The sequence below is a fragment of the Salmo salar genome, chromosome 02 (assembly GCF_965601325.2).
Source record: "Salmo salar chromosome 02, fSalSal1, whole genome shotgun sequence".
Lineage (NCBI taxonomy): Eukaryota > Metazoa > Chordata > Actinopteri > Salmoniformes > Salmonidae > Salmo > Salmo salar.
This window is the reverse complement of record NC_138292.1, coordinates 68,954,241-68,976,739: the sequence shown is the minus strand read 5'-3', so window position 1 is coordinate 68,976,739 and position 22,499 is coordinate 68,954,241. Positions and strand designations below refer to the sequence as shown.

Genomic DNA, 22,499 nt, shown 5'->3' with positions numbered 1-22,499 from the left:
ACACTTAAACATACGCCTTTTTTGCTAGCTTGCATGGGGTATACTTAATATCTGAAAATGCTGGTTTTGTTTTCTAACGGAGTATTGTTCTATTGTTGTTGTGCTTCCGAGGCCCAAACCGATCTCAAGGCTCCAGTTCTTTTCAATACAGTGAGTCACAAGTGTTCTCTGTGTAGCTGTGCAATTATTGTCCTCCTCGAGTGTGAAAAACTGAAGGATTGTTTGTGAAACACTTTGACTCAATCTTCACAAAGTGTTGTTTTTGGTCAACATCGTTATACAGCTCTCGTCGGCTGGCCCTCGCTACATATTCGTCGCCAGACCCACTGGCTCCAGGTCATCTATACGTTTTTGCCAGGTAAAGCTCCGCCTTATCTCAGCTCACTGGTCACGATAACAACACCCACCCGTAGCACGCGCTCCAGCAAGTATATCTCACTGGTCATACCCAAGCCAACACCTCCTTTGTCCTCCTTTCCTTCCAGTTCTCTGCTGCAAATGACTGGAATGAATTGCAAAAATTGCTGAAGTTGGAGACTCATATCTCCCTCACTAACTTTAAGCATCAGTTATCTGAGCAGCTTACCGATCGCTGCAGCTGTACATAGTCCATCTGTAAATAGCCCATCCAACTACCTACCTCATCCCCATATTGTTTTTATTTACTTTTTTTGCTCTTTTGCACATCAGTATTTCTACTTACACATCATCATCTGCACATCTATCACTCCAGTGTTAATTTGCTAAATTGCCTATTTGTTGCCTTACCTCCTTACTCCATTTGCACACACTGTACATAGATTTTTATATTGTGTTATTGACTGTACATTTGTGTATGTGTAACTCTGTGTTGTTGTTTTTTGTCGCACTGCTTTGCTTTATCTTGGCCAGGTCACAGTTGTAAATGAGAACTTGTTCTCAACTGGCCTACCTGCTTAAATAAAGGTGAAATAAAAAAATGGGGAGAGATGGGGAGAGAGAGAATGAGAGAGTGGGAGGGAGAGAGAGAAAGAAAGAGAGAAAGCGTTTAAGGGAGAGCGAGAGAGAGAGAGAGAGAGAGAGAGAGAGAGATGGAGTCAGAGGGGAAAGAAAGATTGAGAAAGAGAGAAAAAGGAAAAGATCCTCTAAGACTAGCACTAATTGACTCATTTTTCAGAGAACGATTTTTAAAGCGTTTGCACATTTTGAACGAGGGAAAGTGGGGGAAGGAGAGAGAAAGATGGGAAACAGAGGGAGAGAGAGAAAAGCAGGCAGCTGAGACCTTATAAGAATCAGGGACTGCTAGACTGGATTTCTACCTAGAGAGTTGGAGATGTGGTCACACTATTTTGAAATGTGTGTGTGTGTGTGTGTGTGTGTGTGTGTGTGTGTGTGTGTGTGTGTGTGTGTGTGTGTGTGTGTGTGTGTGTGTGTGTGTGTGTGTGTGTGTGTGTGTGTGTGTGTGTGTGTGTGTGTGTGTGTGCGTGTGTGTGTGCTCATGTGGTTTTACTATCCTTGTGGGGGCCAGAAGGAAAGTAAAAAAAGAAACATTTGTTCATGTGTGGACATTGCGAAGGCTATTTTAAGCTTAGAGGTTACGTAGGTTTAGGGTTAGGAGTTAAGGTTAGGGTTAGGGTTAGGGTTAGGGTTACGTTAAGGGTTAGGGTTAGGGAAAATAGGATTTTGAATGGGAATCAATTGTTTGGTCCCCACAAGGATAGTAAAACAAAAGCGTGCGTTGCGTGTGTGTGTGTGTGTGTGTGTGTGTGCATGTGTGACAAAGATTATCCCTATATAGCATTAGCTTGCAGGCTCAATTCCTTCATTTTCACTGACTTTGACAGAAATATAAAGTTGCTGGCTCTAAATGTACTAATGCTACAGTTATTTCCAGGAAGTTATTTCCCTGTATCTATATCATCTCCAACTACATAGCAGCATGAAGGATGATAGCCTGGTGATTTGCACTAGGGGCTGTGACAGCTTGGGATAATCTAAGTGCTCATTACTGCATAGAGCTGGACCAGCTTTGTAAAAATGGCTGACATATCATATATCCTATACCTATTAAGTAGAAGAGAGAGGTGGGTTGGTGGTGGGTGGGTGGGTGGGGGGAGAGAAGACTATGAGGAGAGAGAATGGGAAGGAGAATGCAGAAGGAGAGACAGGAATAAGGAGAAAGGGGGAGAGAGAGGGTGACGAGGGAGAAAGAGAAGAAAAACTATTCTTTCCCCTCTAGACCTTTTCCCTCATGTCTCCTTGTACATCTGTTACACTGTACTGTATTATAGATCTGTTGTGATACATTGTACTGTATTAGATCTGTTGTGTTACATTGTACTTTATCATAGATCTGTTGTGATACATTGTACTGTATTAGATCTGTTGTGTTACATTGTATTGTAGATCTGTTGTGATACATTGTACTGTATTATAGATCTGTTGTGATACATTGTACTGTATTATAGATCTGTTGTGATACATTGTACTGTATTATAGATCTGTTGTGGTACATTGTACTGTATCATAGATCTGTTGTGATATTAATGAAACATGTTCTTCAGAGCTCGGAATATTTCCCTTTAAATGCCAGTAATAGCTGCAAGTTATTGATTTAAATGTGTGAGTGTGCTTTGTGCGCATGTGTGTTCATGCGTGTGTGTGTGTGTGGGTGTGCACATTGTCTGTCTTTATCCATAGTAATGTATGTATAGAACATCGAGGCTTTTAGAATAGGAAGAAGGACAGTGAGGATTCAGGTACGGTGAACATCAAGTAAGTAATACAGGATTCTACAAAGGATTCTACTGATGTAATACAAAGGATTCCACTGATGTAATACACAGGATTCTGCTGATGTAATACACAGGATTCTGCTGATGTAATACAAAGGATTCTACTGATGTAATACACAGGATTCTGGTGATGTAATACGCATAGTTCTTCACACGTAATATACAGGATTCTAGTGATGTAATACAAAGGATTCTACTGATGTAATACACAGGATTTTACTATCGTAATACACATGATTCTACTGATGTAATGCACAGGATTCTGCTGATGTAATGCACATAGTTCTACTCATGTAGTACACAGGATTCTACTGATGTAATACAAAGGATTCTACAGATGTAATACACAGGATTCTACAGATGTAATACACAGGATTTTTCTATTGTAAGCCCAGGATTCCAGTAATGTTGTGGCCACAATCCTAATTTCAAAAGCCTATTATATCTACTTCAGATGTCCAAACAAATCATCCATTCATGGTAATGAACAAGTTAATATGGGACTTTGGGCTGTGCTCATAAATCTGAAGAAAGGATTTGTCCATGTATTGTGTATTACTTCATGGCCGGTACTTCTCCTTTTCATATGAAAATGTCAGAGGTATAGAAAATAAAATGAAAAGAATTGAGCACGTATTTTCTATCCTACAGAAGTCATACAGCAACAATATCTTCTTTATTTTTCCCCTCCTTCCTCCCCCTCTGTGATTTAAACTCCTTTCCCCCAGAAGTGTTGGAAGTAGTTCCGGCAGTGATGGAGAGCAGAGTTGCATTAGAGCAGAGACTATTGTATTAATTAATCCCCCAGAGGGTGATTTGGCCCGCTGGACTATTAAATACCTCTTTTAGTGTTTGTATTCATCCACAGCCCCTCAAAGCCACAATGCATATTCAATGGATACGTCCCAAATGGCACCCTATTCTCTACAGTGTGCACTACTTTTGACTAGTGAAATATTTAGGGAATAGGGTACCATTTGGGACATATTTTCAATATCTCACTGTCACACTTCAAAGAACTGCTGGGAAGTTTCTCTCGCTGTTCTTTTTTATGATATTATAGAGCCTTGTTGTTGTCTACGTGGTTCCACCAAACTAAGGTGTTATTATAGGGCCCTGTTGTTGTCTATGTGGTTCCACCTAACTAAAGTGTTATTATAGGGCCCTGTTGTTGTCTATGTGGTTCCACCTAGCGAAAGTAATATTATAGGGCCCTGTTATTGTCTACGTGGTTCCACCTAACTAAAGTGTTATTATAGGGCCCTGTTGTTGTCTATGGTTCCACCTAACTAAAGTGTTATTATAGGGCCCTGTTGTTGTCTATGTGGTTCCACCTAGCGAAAGTGTTATTATAGGGCCCTGTTGTTGTCTACGTGGTTCCACCTAACTAAGGTGTTATTATAGGGCCCTGTTGTTGTCTACGTGGTTCCACCTAACTAAAGTGTTATTATAGGGCCCTGTTGTTGTCTGTGGTTCCACCTAACTAAAGTGTTATTATAGGGCCCTGTTGTTGTCTGTGGTTCCACCTAACTAAGGTGTTATTATAGGGCCCTGTTGTTGTCTACGTGGTTCCACCTAACTAAAGTGATATTATAGGGCCCTGTTGTTGTCTATATGGTTCCACCTAAGTAAAGTCTTATTTTAGGGCCCTGTTGTTGTCTACGTGGTTCCACCTAACTACAGTGTTATTTTAGGGCCCTGTTGTTGTCTGCGTGGTTCCACCTAACTAAGGTGATATTATAGAGCCTTGTTGTTGTCTACGTGGTTCCACCAAACTAAGGTGTTATTATAGGGCCCTGTTGTTGTCTATGTGGTTCCACCTAACTAAAGTGTTATTATAGGGCCCTGTTGTTGTCTATGTGGTTCCACCTAGCGAAAGTAATATTATAGGGCCCTGTTATTGTCTACGTGGTTCCACCTAACTAAAGTGTTATTATAGGGCCCTGTTGTTGTCTAGTGGTTCCACCTAACTAAAGTGTTATTATAGGGCCCTGTTGTTGTCTGTGGTTCCACCTAACTAAGGTGTTATTATAGGGCCCTGTTGTTGTCTAGATGGTTCCACCTAACTAAAGTGTTATTATCAGGGCCCTGTTGTTGTCTACGTGGTTCCACCTAACTACAGTGTTATTTTAGGGCCCTGTTGTTGTCTGCGTGGTTCCACCTAACTAAAGTGTTATTATAGGGCCCTGTTGTTGTCTACGTGGTTCCACCTAACTAAGGTGTTATTTTAGGGCCCTGTTGTTGTCTACGTGGTTCCACCTAACTAAAGTGTTATTTTAGGGCCCTGCTGTTGTCTGCGTGGTTCCACCTAACTAAAGTGTTATTATAGGGCCCTGTTGTTGTCTACGTGGTTCCACCAAACTAAGGTGTTATTATAGGGCCCTGTTGTTGTCTGTGGTTCCACCTAACTAAAGTGTTATTATAGGGCCCTGCTGTTGTCTATGTGGTTCCACCTAACTAACGTGTTATGATAGGGCCCTGTTGTTGTCTACGTGGTTCCACCTAACCAAAGTGTTATTTTAGGGCCCTGTTGTTGTCTACGTGGTTCCACCTAACTACACGTGTTATTTTAGGGCCCTGTTGTTGTCTACGTGGTTCCACCTAACTACAGTGTTATTTTAGGGCCCTGTTGTTGTCTACGTGGTTCCACCTAACTAAAGTGATATTATAGGGCCCTGTTCTTGTCTACGTGGTTCCACCAAACCAAAGTGTTATTATAGGGCCCTGTTGTTGTCTACGTGGTTCCACCTAACTAAAGTAATATTATAGGGCCCTGTTCTTGTCTACGTGGTTCCACCAAACCAAAGTGTTATTATAGGGCCCTGTTGTTGTCTAGGTGGTTCCACCTAACTAAAGTGGTATTATAGGGCCCTGTTGTTGTCTAGGTGGTTCCAACTAACAAAAGTGGTATTATAGGGCCCTGTTGTTGTCTGTGGTTCCACCTAACTAAAGTGTTATTATAGGGCCCTGTTGTTGTCTGCATGGTTCCACCTAACTAAAGTGTTATTATAGGACCCTGTTGTTGTCTATGTGGTTCCACCTAACTAAAGTGTTATTATAGGGCCCTGTTGTTGTCTACGTGGTTCCACCTAACTAAAGTGTTATTATAGGGCCCTGTTGTTGTCTATGTGGTTCCACCTAACTAAAGTGTTATTATAGGGCCCTGTTGTTGTCTAGGTGGTTCCACCTAACTAAGGTGTTATTATAGGGCCCTGTTCTTGTCTACGTGGTTCCACCTAGCTAAAGTAATATTTTAGGGCCCTGTTGTTGTCTACGTGGTTCCACCTAACTAAAGTGTTATTATAGGGCTCTGTTGTTGTCTACCTGGTTCCACGTAACTAAAGTGTTATTATAGGGCCCTGTTGTTGTCTGTGGTTCCACCTAACTAAAGTGTTATTATAGGGCCCTGTTGTTGTCTGTGGTTCCACCTAACTAAAGTGTTATTATAGGGCCCTGTTGCTGTCTGTGGTTCCACCTAACTAAAGTGTTATTATAGGGCCCTGTTGCTGTCTGCCTGGTTCCACCTAACGAAAGTGTTATTATAGGGACCTGTTTTTGTCTACCTGGTTCCACCTAACGAAAGTGTTATTATAGGGCCCTGTTGTTGTCTGTGGTTTCACCTAACTAAAGTGTTATTATAGGGCCCTGTTGTTGTCTGTGGTTTCACCTTGTTCCACCTAACTAAAGTGTTATTAAAGGGCCTTGTTGTCATTGATGTGGTTCCACTTAACTAAAGTGTTATTATAGGGCCCTGTTATGTTCTGTGGTTCCACCTAACTAACTTGAGAAGCACCCAATGCAAAAAACATATCTCTAGATGTTTCTATTATGCTAATTAGCTGATGTCACACGTCCTGGAGTTTAACCTTAATTTTAAGCCTTTTACAGAATTCAAGATTAAATCACAACATAAAGCTGGACCATTTGACATATGAAGAAGCTTGAAGAAAGGGTTCAAATCCAGGCATGTCACATGATTAACCAGGACACGGGAACCTAATTATAGAGACTGTATAAAATAGTAGTCTTTCTGTCTCCATGTCCTGTTATTCCAGTCTCCATGTCCTGTTAATCCAGTCTCTCTGTCCTGTTAATCCAGTCTCTCTGTCCTGTTAATCCAGTCTCTTTGTCCTGTTAATCCAGTCTGTATGTTCTGTTAATCCAGTCTCTCTGTCCTGTTAATCCAGTCTCCATGTCCTGTTAATCCAGTCTGTATGTTCTGTTTATCCAGTCTGTATGTCCTGTTAATCCAGTGTCTCTGTCCTGTTAATCCAGTCTGTATATTCTGTTAATCCAGTCTCTCTGTCTTGTTAATCTAGTCTCTCTGTCCTGTTAATCCAGTCTGTATGTTCTGTTAATCCAGTCTCTCTGTCCTGTTAATCCAGTCTGTATGTTCTGTTAATCCAGTCTGTATGTCCTGTTAATCCAGTGTCTCTGTCCTGTTAATCCAGTCTGTATATTCTGTTAATCCAGTCTCTCTGTTTTGTTAATCTAGTCTCTCTGTCCTGTTAATCCAGTCTGTATGTTCTGTTAATCCAGTCTCTCTGTCCTGTTAATCCAGTCTGTATGTTCTGTTAATCCAGTCTCTCTGTCCTGTTAATCCAGTCTCTCTGTCCTGTTAATCCAGTCTGTATGTTCTGTTAATCCAGTCTCTTTGTCCTGTTAATCCAGTCTGTATGTTCTGTTAATCCAGTCTCTCTGTCCTGTTAATCCAGTCTCCATGTCCTGTTAATCCAGTCTGTATGTTCTGTTTATCCAGTCTGTATGTCCTGTTAATCCAGTGTCTCTGTCCTGTTAATCCAGTCTGTATATTCTGTTAATCCAGTCTCTCTGTCTTGTTAATCTAGTCTCTCTGTCCTGTTAATCCAGTCTGTATGTTCTGTTAATCCAGTCTCTCTGTCCTGTTAATCCAGTCTGTATGTTCTGTTAATCCAGTCTGTATGTCCTGTTAATCCAGTGTCTCTGTCCTGTTAATCCAGTCTGTATATTCTGTTAATCCAGTCTCTCTGTTTTGTTAATCTAGTCTCTCTGTCCTGTTAATCCAGTCTGTATGTTCTGTTAATCCAGTCTCTCTGTCCTGTTAATCCAGTCTGTATGTTCTGTTAATCCAGTCTCTCTGTCCTGTTAATCCAGTCTCTCTGTCCTGTTAATCCAGTCTGTATGTTCTGTTAATCCAGTCTCTCTGTCCTGTTAATCCAGTCTGTATATTCTGTTAATCCAGTCTCTCTACACTGTGTATTATCCTTAACCCTGGTGCCTCTACGTGGTTCGAGCGCTGCAGTATCATGGTGATATTACTCAACTGTGTGACCCTGGGCATGTACCAACCCTGTGAGAACATAGACTGCTCTTCAGACCGCTGTAAGGTACTACAGGTCAGTATCACACACACACGCTGCACGCACACACACACACACACACACACACACACACACACACACCACACACACACACACACACACACACACACACACACACACACACACACACACACACACTAATACTGTTTAACTATGCGATCCCTGTGCAAGGACCACTACTCACTTTCTTCACACCTCTCAAATTCCTCTCAATAGCACCTCTTGTCATCTATTGAAAAAGGACTTTCTTTCCTTCTTTCTCCTCTGTCTTTTCTCTCTGATGTGAAGGCACTACATTGCTTTCTCTATGTGCTTATTTTTTTTTTAACAGAACAGTAAGAGATTGTCTCTTCGTTGACCCACCGTCATCTTTACAGAGGTTTTACTGTATCACTGATTTATCCTGGAGAAGACACGTGACATGGATATATTCTGTCTCTCTTCTCTCTCGCTCACAACCATACACACACACACATGGACACACACAGCGTGTATAGCCTATGTATGAACACATACTGTACATGTAGGAGTCTGTGTGTGTGTGTGTGTGTGTGTGTGTGTGTGTGTGTGTGTGTGTGTGTGTGTGTGTGTGTGTGGTGTGTGTGTGTGTGTGTGTGTGTGTGTGTGTGTGTGTGTGTGTGTGTGTGTGTGTGTGTGTGTGCGCACGCACAGTCAGGTCACCCATGATACATGTCATTATTCGAAGTCCATCCATGTCTGAGGACTTCAGGAGATGAGGTGGAAACTGGCCACTAGGGGCAACAGTGAGTGCTGTTACCTTCCAGTAGGTTTTGATATACTTGGGCATTGTTGACAAGGAGTTGGGCTTTGTGGACAGGGATGGCGGATGGGTGTAAGCCTCTGATTCTAAACTTTGCAGTTTGAATCCAGCGATGGAAAGTTGTTTTACCATTTTACTGCAGCGGGCTAAATCAGGGTCACACAGAGTGTTTCTTGGTAGTCTTGAGCAAATCTACTTTGAAACAAAAGTATACACCTCACACACATCGTTATGGCCTTATAGACGTAGAGCTGAAAAGGATCAAATGTTCAGTTTACATCCCAATATTTCACTTTATATACACTACCTTTCAAAAGTTTGGGGTCACTTAGAAATGTCCTTGTTTTTGAAAGAAAAGCAAAAAATGTTGGTCCATTAAAATAACATCAAATTGTTCAGAAATATGGTGTAGACATTGTTAATGTTGTAAATGACTATTGTAGCTGGAAACGGCTGATTTTTTATGGAATATCTACATAGGCGTACAGAGGCAACCATCACCATCAGCAACCATCATTCCAGTGTTCCAATGGCACGTTGTGTTAGCTAATCCAAGTTTATACTTTTAAAAGGCTAATTGATCATTAGAAAACCCTTTTGCAATTATGTTAACAGAGCTGAAAACTGTTGTACTGATTAAAGTAGCAATACAACTGGACTTCTTTAGACTAGTTGAGTGTCTGGAGCATCAGTATTTGCGGGTTTGATTACAGGCTCAAAATGGCCAAAAACAAAGAACTTTCTTCTGAAACTTATCAGTCTATTCTTGTTCTGAGAAATGAAGGCTATTCCATGCAAGAAATTGCCAAGAAACTGAAGATCTCGTACAACGCTGTGTACTTCTCCCTTCACAGAACAGCGCAAACTGTCTCTAATCAGAATAGAAAGAGGAGTGGGAGGTCTCGGTGCACAACTGAGCAAGAGGACATTAGTACATTAGAGACATTAGTACAAGTACATTAGAGTGTCTAGTTTGAGAAACAGATGCCTCACAAGTCCTCCTTGGATTAGCTAACACAACGTGCCATTGGAACACAGGAGTGATGGTTGCTGATTATGAGTCTCTGTACACCTATGTAGATATTCTATTGAAAATCTGCCGATTCCAGCTACAGTAGTCATTTACAACATTAACAATGTCTACACTGTATTTCTGATCAATTTTATGTTATTTTAATGGACAAAAAAAGTGTTTTTCTTTCAAAAACAAGAACATTTCTAAGTGACCCCAAACTTTTGAACGGTAGTGTACGTCACAGAAGGCTGATATATAACAAACCAAATTTTTGCATTCTTTTTAAAGTTATGTTTATTAATTTATGAAATTGTGAAAAATATTCAAAACAGTCCATAACTGAGGCCACAAGATCATTTGATTGCAGGAAAGGGCTACACCTATCCCCAACCACCTTAACCCGGTTAGCCTCCTAACCCACCTTCCACGAGTTAAGGCTTACCCTTAACCTAACCTTAACCATTCAGAGTTAAGGCTTACCCGTAACCTTAACCTTAACCATTCAGAGTTAAGGCTTACCCGTAACCTTAACCTTAACCATTCAGAGTTAAGGCTTACCCTTAACCTTAACCTTAACCATGCAGAGTTAAGGCTTACCCGTAACCTTAACCTTAACCATGCAGAGTTAAGGCTTACCCGTAACCTTAACCTTAACCATTCAGAGTTAAGGCTTACCCTTAACCTTAACCATTCAGAGTTCAGGCTTACCCGTAACCTTAACCTTAACCATTCAGAGTTCAGGCTTAACCTTAAGATTTCAGAGTTAATGCCTAAACTAACCTTAAACACTTACAATTTGACGTTTGCAACAACTTCGAAATGTGTCATTTGAGAAACATGGATGAACATCTAATTCTGACTTGAAACTGTGAGAGCTAGTTGATGTGTGTGTGTGCGTGCGTGCGTGCGTGTGGATTCTCCCCTCCAGATCTAACAGAAATCCTCCTGCCCATATCTATTGGTCTTTACTGTGGATTTAAAACCTCTATGGGCAATAGGGCACAACTGGTGTCTTATATCACTGTTTACTGAATCTACCTCTCCCTCACTGTAACCCATAAAGAGTCAGTGTACAGATTGACATTATTCAGTACTCTATGTACCACATTAACAACGTCACAGTGTACAGGTTGACATTATCTAATACTCTATGTACCGTATAAACAGCGTCACAGTGTACAGGTTGACATTATCTAATACTCTATGTACCGTATAAACAGCGTCACAGTGTACAGGTTGACATTATCTAATACTCTATGTACCATATTAACAACGTCACAGTGTAGAGGTTGACATTATCTAATACTCTATGTACCACATTAACAACGTCACAGTGTACAGGTTGACATTATCTAGTACTCTATGTACCACATTAACAACGTCACAGTGTAGAGGTTGACATTATCTAATACTCTATGTACCGTATTAACAACGTCACAGTGTACAGGTTGACATTATCTAATACTCTATGTACCATATTAACAACGTAGTTTAATAGAAGAGGTAGTATATCTAGTCTAGGCTCAGCATCCACTTATTGTAGGTGAGTTTTAGCTGTGTCTGTTTTTAAACATAATATAATGTACCATTTAGCAGACGCTTTTATCTAAAGCAACTTACAGTCATCTGTGCATACTGTTGGTACTTTCTGTTTTGTTCATTCATGGTTTTGAAATGGCAGGGACTTTTTGGTTGTGGTGTGCTAGTGATGTAGAGAGCCTGAGTTACACTCTATTGGTTCCATCCATGCGTGTCAGCTGTGTGTGTGTGTGTGTGTGTATGTGTGTGTGTGTGTGTTTGTTTGTTTGTGTGAGTGTGTGTGCGTTGTCAGTCTTTCTCTAAATCCTCAGAGATGAAAAAGACAATTGAAATTCTTTGAGCCCTCCTGTCAAATCTGAGGGAGGGAGAGAGGGAGGGAGGGATAGAAAGAGATAGGGAGAGAGTGACAGAAAGAGAGAGGGAGGGACAGAAAGAGGGAGGTCGGGAGGTCGGGACAGAAAGAGAGAGGTATGGAGGGAGGGACAGAAAGAGAGAGAGATGGAGAGAGGGAGAGAGGGAGGGAATGACCTGTGGAAATGTCAAGGGATTTAGTTTGATTGTTGGAATTTGATCTTTACTGAGGGTCTCTCCTCGCTCATTGCTTCCTTTTCACAAAGGTCAAAGGTGAAGACTGACATAGTTGTCACTTGACTTAACTACAGGTCTAGGATCAGGTTGCCATACCCCCCATTCTAATCTTGATCATTAAAGTGGATATAAAATCTGAACCTCTATCAGTAGATAGAGACTCCAGCTCTGTCAACTAAACTGTGACCATTCTACAGGGGAAAGAGTGCCAAATGCTTTCAGCTCAGAACAACAAATAAATGGGTTGTATCATGCAGTTCAATTTCAAATCATGTTGCGTGCATTATTCAATTTAATACAATTACGAGCACTCTTTGAACCAAATAATGATTCTGTAATCCCTGGAATAAACAGCAGACAACAAACAGAATGTTGGTGTGAATGAATTAAGCACAACAATAACAACAACAACAACAATATTAATGTCAACAACAGAAGCAGTAGAGATTGTTGATGCCTTTATAGAGTTTTAATTAGCTGCTTGATTAGGGACTGTGGTTCGATGTGTGTGTGTGTGTATGCGTGTGCGCAGGTGTGTGTGTGTGTGTGTAAGCTTTTCGCTGATTGCAGTTCAGACAAATCGTTTTTCATTAGTTGTCTGTTTACAGAAAGAAGGGAATGGATGGTGGAGAAGGGTGATATGGAGGTGGATTGGGAGGGAGGGATGGGGAGATGGAGAGAAATCAGGTATTCTCAATAAGCTGACTATCCTTTCTTCCCTATCTCCTACTTTCACCCTTTCCACTTCCTCTCCTTGCTCCTTCACTCCCTCCCTCTCCTTCTCACCCACTCTCCCTCCCTCACTCCTCACTCCTTAATCCTTCTTTCCCTCCCCTCCCCTCGCCCTCTCTCTTCCTCTCTATCCCCTCCTCTCTCTCTCTCTCTTGCTTTCTCTCTCTCCACCACCCCCTCCCTCTTTCTCACCCCCTCAATCCTCAATCCCTCTCCTCTCTCCCTCCTCTCTCTCGCTCTCTCCTACCCCCTCCCTCTCTCTCTCCCTCTCTCTATCCCTCTCTCTCCCATCTCCCTCTCTCTCCCTCCCTCTCTCTCCCTCCCTCCCTCTCTCTCCCCTCTCCCTCTCTCTCTCCCTCCCTCTCTCTCTCCCTCCCCTCTCCCTCTCTCTCTCCCTCTCTCTCCCTCTCTCTCTCCCCTCTCTCTCTCCCCCTCTCTCTCCCCTCTCCCTCTCTCTCCCTCCCTCTCTCTCCCTCCCCTCTCCCTCTCTCTCCCCCTCTCTCTCTCCTCTCTCACTCTCTCTCTCCCCCTCTCTCTCCCTCCCTCTCTCTCCCCTCCCTCTCTCTCCCTCCCGCTCTCTCCCTCCCCTCTCCTTCTCTCCCCCTCTCTCTCTCCCCTCTCCCTCTTTCTCGCCCCCTCTCTCTCCCCTCTCCCTCTCTCTCCCTCCCTCTTTCTCTCCCTCCCCTCTCCCTCTCTCTCCCCTCTCTCTCTCTCTCCTCTCTCTCCCATCTCTCAGGCCTTCGATGTCTTCATCTATGTCTTCTTTGCGGTGGAAATGGTGGTGAAGATGATGGCCCTCGGAATCTTTGGCCGTCGCTGTTACCTGGGCGACACGTGGAACCGTCTGGATTTCTTCATCGTCATGGCAGGGTAGGATTATCTCTCTCTCTCTCTCTGTCTGTCTTTTTAATCTCCCTCTCCCGCTCTCAATTCAATTCAATTCAAGGGGCTTTATTGGCATGGGAAACATATGTTAACATTGCCAAAGCAAGTGAAGTAGATAATATACAAAAGTGAAATAAACAATCAAAATTAACAGTAAACATTACACATACAGAAGTTTCAAAAGAATAAAGACATTACAAATGTCATATTATGTATATATATAGTGTTGTAACGATGTACAAATGGTTAATGTACAAAAGGGAAAATAAATAAGCATAAATATGGGTTGTATTTACAATGGTGTTTGTTCTTCACTGGTTGACCTTTTCTTGTGGCAACAGGTCACAAAGCTTGCTGCTGTGATGGCACACTGTGGTATTTACCCAGTAGATATGGGAGTTTATCAAAATTGGGTTTGTTTTCGAATTCTTTGTGGGTCTGTGTAATCTGAGGGAAATATGTGTCTCTAATATGGTCATACATTGGGCAGGAGGTTAGGAAGTGCAGCTCAGTTTCCACCTCATTTTGTGGGCAGTGTTCACATAGCCTGTCTTCTCTTGAGAGCCATGTCTGCCTACGGCAACCTTTCTCAATAGCAAGGCTATGCTCACTGAGTCTGTACATAGTCAAAGCTTTCCTTAAGTTTGGGTCAGTCACAGTGGTCAGGTATTCGGCCTCTTTGTTTAGGCCCAAATAGCTTTCTAGTTTGCTCTGTTTTTTTCTCTCTATCTTTCTGTCACAATATCTCTCTCTCTCCCTCTCCCCCCCTCTCTCTGTCACAATATCTCTCTCCCTCTCCCTTTCCTCCCCCTCCTCTCTCTCTATCTTTCTGTCACATTATCTCTCTCTCTCCTCCCCCCTCTCTCTCTCTTTATGTATTTCTCTCTCTCCGTCCGTATCTTATCTTGAACACCTGCTAGGTCCAGATGTCTTACCAGTGGATGATTGGTTCAGTATGAACTTTTGAAGTTGCTAAACTTTATTCTGTAACAGTATATTGCAGTGGTTGTCAATTCAAGTCTGTAACTGCTGCTTGCATTTTCTCCCTGTTTGTTAGCTGACTGATTTCATGTCACCGATTGTAGACCTCAATGTCCCCCCCGTCCCCCCCCCCCCCCTTTCTATAGTCAGAAGCAAACAGCAATGAATGGTGCCAAACGAGTTATGGATTGCAATGCTGGAGTATATATCAACAGTCCAATGGTGATTTAAATACAGACTGTACAGGCTTGGCAGTGGGTACCCACAGTGTGATGTATCACTGCAGTACACACGCTGGGTTCAATGGGTTGTTCTCAGGACTGTCTTTGGGCCACCATTAAACTGAAGACATGTTTATCAAAATAACTCCCTGTTATTATTATCACGCGATTAAACTGATTAATCGTTTAACTATAATTAACTAGGAGATCGGGGCACCAAGGAAAATATTCAGATTACAAAGTTATAATTTTCCTAATATTACTTTCCTATATTATAACATTACATATTATATTATATTATATTATATTATAGTATAGGCCAATTATCTTCTGGTTTAAATGGTGTATTTTACCTCGCGTCCAGTCTCATTCCAAACGTCGTAAATTGTTGTATCTGCACGAATCCAGCCTTTACTAAAAGTCATCCATAGATCAATTGTCTTAAAATCATTTATTTACTAAACTAAGTAATTCACAGAAAGCATACAAACAGTTGGTTATCGTCACAAAGAATTGGTAGAGTAATGTGGCCTAGTGGGCTAAACAGGCATGGCTGGTGTCTTGTTAAAACAAAGGGTCATAAAGGGCAGCTGAGAAGGCACACAGAGTTCATTAATATTAACAATTGATATGCTAACCCTTTGCACATGAACGCTCACTCATTTGGGAACAATTGCAATCAATATATATATTTTTATATATATTTTTCCGCGTTCTCTCTCTGTTAGAATGTATCTTTCAAAGTGACATTCATTAATGTCATTATAGAGTGGATGTTTCGTCGGTCTTCGCGTTCGATGATATCGAGTACTTAGCTGCAGACTAATAATTAATATCAAAGACTTGTTCTTATTCTGTCGGTATCGATAGTCTAAAAGTTAACCACGTGGTGTAGTTAACTTTCAGTAGAGGAATTGGATGGTCAAACCTATTGGCCATCTCGTCATGGAGTGGAGGCCTGGTCTGATGAAAGACAATCAGGGTGGGGGTTTTATACGTGAACATAGAACAGGCTTGTCACATGACGCCTGGTCCTGTCTGTGTCCCTGGGGGGCGTGCCGATGACTGATTTAACCTGTTAGGGCTAGGGGGCAGTATTGACACGGCTGGATAAAAAACGTACCCGATTTAATCTGGTTACTACTCCTGCCCAGTAACTAGAATATGCATATAATTATTGGCTGTGGATAGAAAACACTCCAAAGTTTCTAAAACTGTTTGAATGGTGTCTGTGAGTATAACAGAACTCAAATGGCAGGTCAAAACCTGAGAAGATTCTGTACAGGAAGTACCATTTTCAAAGAAGACCATTTCTTGGCATTCTTTGCCATCTCTATCCATTACAAAGGATCTCTGCTGTTACGTGACACTTCCTACGGCTGCCAAGGGCTCTCAGAAGGCGGCAAAAATCTGAATCGTGGCTTTGCAGGCTCTGGCTGAAAAAAAGTAGCGCGTTTGGGTAGTGGCTGGTTACAGTACTGTGAGACTCAGGCGCGTGCCCGCGTCGACCGAATGCTTTGTTTTCTTTCCTCTGTTTACCTAAACGGAGATTCCCGGTCGGAATATTATCGCTTTTTTACGAGAAAAATGGCATAAAAATTGATTTTAAACAGCGGTTGACATGCTTCGAAGTACGGTAATGGAATATTTAGAATTTTTTTGTCACGAATTGCGCAATGCTCGTGACCCTGATTTACCATTTCGGATAGTGTCTGGAACGCACGAACAAAACGCCGCTATTTGGATATAACGATGGATTATTTTGGACCAAACCAACATTTGTTATTGAAGTAGCAGTCCTGGGAGTGCATTCTGACGAAGACAACAAAGGTAATCAAACTTTTGTAATAGTAAATCTGACTTTGGTCAGGGCTAAACTTGATGGGTGTCTAAATGGCTAGCCGTGATGGCTGGGCTATCTACTGAGAATATTGCAAAATGTGCTTTCAACCAAAAAGCTATTTTAAAATCGGACACCTCGATTGCACAAAGGAGTTCTGTATCTATAATTCTTAAAATAATTGTTATGTTTTTTGTGAACGTTTATCGTGAGTAATTTAGTAAATTGTTAGTAAATTCCCCGGAAGTTTGCGGGGGGTATGCTAGTTCTGAACGTCACATGCTAATGTAAAAAGCTGGTTTTTGATATAAATATGAACTTGATTGAACAAAACATGCATGTATTGTATAACATAATGTCCTAGGTGTGTCATCTGATGAAGATCATCAAAGGTTAGTGCTGCATTTAGCTGTCTTCTGGGTTTTTGTGACATTATATGCTAGCTTGAAAAATGGGTGTCTGATTATTTCTGGCTGGGTACTCTGCTGACATAATCTAATGTTTTGCTTTCGTTGTAAAGCCTTTTTGAAATCGGACAGTGTGGTTAGATTAACAAGAGTCTTGTCTTTAAAATGCTGTAAAATAGTCATATGTTTGAAAAATTTAAGTAATAGCATTTCTAAGGTATTTGAAAATCACGCCACGGGTTTCAACTGGCTGTTGCGTAGGTGGGACGAATTCCTTTGACACTTAGGAAGTGATAGAGCCATAAACAAAGTCCCCATACAACCATCACTTAGTGCCACAACGCCGCTCATTGGGGAATTAATGTAATTATATATATTTCATGAGTGTGTGTGCGTTGTTAACATCTGCCTATGAAAGCATAAACAAAACCAAAAAATATACAAAATATAGTTTTCACACAAAAATCATCTAATTGGACTGTATTCTATATACGTCCAATGTTCTGGCAAAATGATTATCATGGCATTGTTTCTAATGCCATATCTAGGGGTTTCCTACTTGGTGTGTTGCTTAGGCACCATCCTAAGTTGATAACTATATGATAAGTCTACAGCTGTAATGCAATAGTTTTGAGCAGTCTACAGGGATGACCTATGGACTTCTGGGAAGAAAACTGGTGAGTGCTGTAGAGTCAAAGGCCTAGAAGTAAATGTTCAACTTTACTAAGGCTGGTATATTGCTTGGGCCCTTAAGTGGTCCTAGCATAAATCCTGATTGGATGTTCCGTTGTGCATGTGCGTTTATGCTTACACAATCGCATATGTCAAGGGAAGAAAACCAAGTATCCGGGCAGATTACAACTTGTTCAGAATGAGTCTGCCGTAGTCAGGTAATTTTCAGGTCAATGCCTGGAGGTCAGTCAGAATTGGTGTCAAGGGAGTCTGTAGTAATTTTTCTACAAGTCACTGTGTCTTCCACTATTGTAGTGGCAATAGGTATGAAGTCTATTTCATAGCTATGTTATCCACGGAGGAGCTAACCTCACGACGGAAGTACTCTTTAAGTATTGGACCAGTCATACGTGGTGTGATCATGGTTCATGACTTCTAATAATTTCCCCCCTGAATGGAGTGTCCTATTTATTAGTGACATGTGTTAACCATTGGAAGAGTGCACTGGAGATTCCCCTCCACGTGTTGCACTCTGAGTGACTCCTATGTCGCTGTTGTCAATGGTAATTTGATTGGTTAGGTCTCTAACCTTCTTACTGATTGTAGCTGGACTGACTGTTGCTAGATTTGGTACTGGTACTCAAGGGGACCAGTTATCCTACCGATTTATTCTGAAATATTATCTACCGGAACACATGATTGGAGCATTTTACTAGTTGTATTGTAGTTGAACCTACACATGGCAAAGAATGATTATTGTTGCCATTTGTTTTGGAGGTGGACAAGTCCACTGGACTTCCTTATCTTAGATGTGTTCTAAGATGATCCCCGTCTAGGGGCCTGTCTGCTCCTCACTGTTCTCATAGGGGAGTTTACAACTAGATTTGATTTATGCTCTGGCGGCCTCGTACGGTGTTGTCCGTAGTCTCGACCCCCCCACCGGCCTCGATGAGGCTCATCATGGGTCTGGGCTACTATTCCCCCCCTTTGTGTCTCGGGACCCCCCCACCAGCGGGTGGTGTTGGTGTCCGATGCGCAAATGAAAAGGTCGGACCCTATGTACGAGTTGTCAGCGGCCGCGTTGTTATGAGAATGGCTGTAACCTTTCAACCAAATCTCCTGGTGTTTGTGCTTCAAAACGCTCAGTGGCTGTTGAGGCATGTCAGTCACCACCGCGTACGCGTGTGGCAACTGCTTCATTACCTGCGAACTGAGACGAGGATATCGGTCTGTGATATCGCAAAGTGTTTCACCAGTGGGAGTCATCGGGTCAGTTGCTGGACTGACGCCATTAGTGTCATTGTAAGGGGTGACAGTCCCCAACAAAGCGGAAGGTGTATCATCGGAAACAGAGTATACTCTGCGCATCAATGTTTTTCTTGCTGAGACGGCCGCAGTGCTTGCGGAAGTGTCCAAAGGGCAAGAGAAGTTAATTTCAACTATCGTATTGCACGACTGCAAGGAGGAGGGAAGTTGCTTATTCCCAGAGACAGCTGGCTCGAAATCATGTAAAGAATGGTCAATCAGATTGGCTGATGGAATGTGTCGAGATAACGTAATATCTCCTTGGATCGGATTCTGTACCAAGAGGTTTCTAAACGTCTTTTTCCCAAGTGCTTTCGACAGATACCCCTCGTGAATGACTGCGTTGCAGCTATCGTTAGGGGAAGACAATGTGGTCAGTGGAGAAGGCACTGTGGCCTGTGACCATACCTGGTTGGTTTTCCAATCCATCAATGGGAGTAACCGATCCATCAAGTCTGCTCCAAGTAGCAGGGGTACAGTTTCGAGGCTGGTAACATACACAGGGTGAATGAGCGATACGTCCTGGAAGTATAGTTTCAGCATGACTCTCAATGTGAGAGGCGAGGTAGTCTGAGTGACCCCTCGAAGTGTAGTGTCGCATCGTTCCACTTTTAACCAATGTTTAGTTGGCTTCAAAGCCCTTTTGAGAGCAACAAACAATGTTTGAGAGATGAGTGATATTGTCGCACCCGAATCAATTAGCACATGACAAGCTAAGCAGTCCTCCAGGACTGTTTCCAGGTATGGCCGTTTAGATTTGTGGTTAGTGGACATATTCCCCACAAAGTGGTGTGGTCATTCGCAACGACGTGATGTGCCATTTCTGTTCAAGATGGAAGCAGATTGACTTTTCCGATTTTGAGTGGGCTTGGCTTTAACGAAGCGTTTGACCTTTTTCTTCGCAACTTTTGCATCAGAGTCTATAGACAAAGCCTGGGGGCTTGTTTCTTGATCAAGCGGGCCCTGGATAGGGTCTTGAATGAGAGCGGGAGAAATTTGAACTTTAACGTCCTTGCTATGGGTGTTATTTCCTGCGGACCTGGTGTCCGGTAATTCCCCGTCTAGTCCTTGTGACTTATCTTTTACCCTTTTCTCAAATTGTTCTCGCTTAAGTTCTTCCCTTAGTGGGACTTCTGGAGAACATTGGTCTACGTTTTGATCGTCCTTCAACCCTTTGTTACCCTTGTGCTCTGACACTTTTTGTGGGTTGGGTGCAGGAACGTAGCGAACAGGTCGATTGTAGCGGTAGTCATGTTGATGGCTACGTACTTTACAGTTATTTCGACCGCGGAGGTTATTGGAATAATGGTTTCGTGGTAGAAACTGTTGTTGTGCGTCATCTCTCGACGCTCCAATACCTGATAATGCACCCTCTAACTGGAGTGAGTGCTCCTGGTCAAACCTCAAAACCGAGTGGTCAGGGCTCTTAGCGTTGTGAACTTTTGATGCCTCAAAAGCTGTGCTTGCAAGCTCTCTGAGTTGTAAGATAGGCAAGCCAACGTGGGCAGCAGGGCCCAAGTAGGTAATGAAGGTGGGATACATGTTCGACAGAAACATTTGTTTGAATGGTAACAGCTCTTCCATTGCTGTTTCAGTGAGTAGGCCAAAGTAAGCTGAACGAAGCCTATGATAGTAAGCTTATGGGTGTTCGTTCCGAGCTTGTTTGACGGTGTTAGCCAGTGAGCAATCGTGTTTGCGAGTCGCAGAACCACTGAATTGTAAGGGCTGTCTTCAGGAATGGATCAAAATGAATGCCAAAATAACAAACCATGAGAATGAACGAACAACCAACAAACAGTCTGGCAAAGCATAGGCTCAACACAGAACAATTCCCCACAACCCCAAAGACAAACACACACACCTATATAGGACTTCCAATCAAAGGCAACTATACACACCTGCCTTCAATTGGAAGTCCCAATCATCAACCCAACATTTAACAAACACAAACATGCCACGTCCTGACCAAAACTAAAACACTAGCTCCATCTGCTGGTCAGGACGTGACATGAATTCTAATTTCAAAGCTGTGGCAAGTTTAGCGTAGTCATTTAGCACGTGTTGCTGTTGTAGACGAATGAACCTCGTCACGTGTCTATTCGACGTTCGCTTCAACAGGTAAACCCTGTCAGAACCCGTAGCATACGGGTAGCCATCCAACGCGTCCTCTATGTCAGCTAGGAACGTCTCAGTATCGTTTGGCTGACCTGGAACGGGGTCAAAGTGGGGGAAATTCTTGACGAGTTTGTCAAGGTATTCCGCGCCAAGCGGGCGGAGAGGGTTGGCTTCATCCTGTGGAGAGATTGGGGCCGAAAGGCCAAGAGAAGAAGCCAAGCCTTGTTGTTGTTGTTGGCCAAGAGGCGCCATATTACTCAGTGCCGAAGGGCCAAGAGGAGAAGACTGAGGGACACATGAGGGAGGCAAGGCCTGAAACCTATCGTCTTCACTCCTGTGAGTACCGGGCTCTGGTTGCTTGGATGGGTAGTCGCGCTGTAGAGCGTGACCATTCTGGATTTCCTCCAGATGGTACCTAAGGGTGGTATTGTGCTGCATTGCAGAGTCCACTTGAGCGCTTAGAGTACTGATTTTGGACACGTGAGTGTCACACCTGCTCCTTTCATTCTCAAACTTATCTGTCATGGTTTGCAGATAGAGGTCCTGAGTACGGAGCGAGAGATTCAGTGATGAGATTTCCTCTGCTTGCTTAGAAATCAATATTTCCAACCTCATCACCTGAGTTCTCTCATCATTCATTTGGTCAGCGACTTCAATAAGTTCTGCTGATTTGTCATCCAACTTTGTCATTGTGTTCATTAATTGATCGTCTTTGGTCTGCAGCGCTTTGAGGAGAACCGTGTTATTTTGAGTAACATTCAACAAAACAACATGCATGTTGTCAAGTTGAGCGCTCCTGTTTGTAGATAACTCTTCAGATTTATCTAGTTTGGCGTGGACATCATCGTATTTAGTTTTGGCTAAATCGAGTTGTTCCTGTAGCATATGATTTTGTTCCTGTAGAAAACTATTTTGTTGAAGAGCTTGTGCTTGTTCATCATCATACGTTTTTGCCCATAGCTAGCAGAATTTTTCCCTTTTCTGCATTTGTCATTGGTTTCCCGGTTCTCTCCACCTGTCCCTTTATGTCTACCGTTACCTGCTCGTGCTTCAGCTGTGCACTGCGGTATTGGACAGATGCCAATCTCGGATGGCAAGACATCAGAGCTAGACTGGAGAGAACCTTTACGAGGCCTGCGCCCGATGGTTGATTTTGGAAAGCGTTGTTGTCTGCGCTTCCACTAGTGGCATAATTAGGGTTGTTATCGCTGCTGAGGTCAGAGATCAATCCATTTACGGGTGGAGGTTCACTAATTAGCGGGCGAGTGGGGACCACCCCCTCTG

The 22,499-nt window shown here is 42.6% G+C and overlaps 1 protein-coding gene across 1 annotated transcript in view; it reads left to right on the top strand.

Moving 5' to 3' along the window:
* Positions 1 to 22,499, top strand: part of LOC106590384 (voltage-dependent T-type calcium channel subunit alpha-1I) — a 187,130-nt gene that overhangs the window by 4,821 nt on the left and 159,810 nt on the right. The window contains exons 3-4 of the mRNA XM_082969363.1: positions 7,996 to 8,149; positions 13,526 to 13,659. Coding sequence (XP_082825489.1) covers positions 7,996 to 8,149; positions 13,526 to 13,659 — 288 coding nt within the window. The remainder of the gene's footprint in view (positions 1 to 7,995; positions 8,150 to 13,525; positions 13,660 to 22,499) is intronic.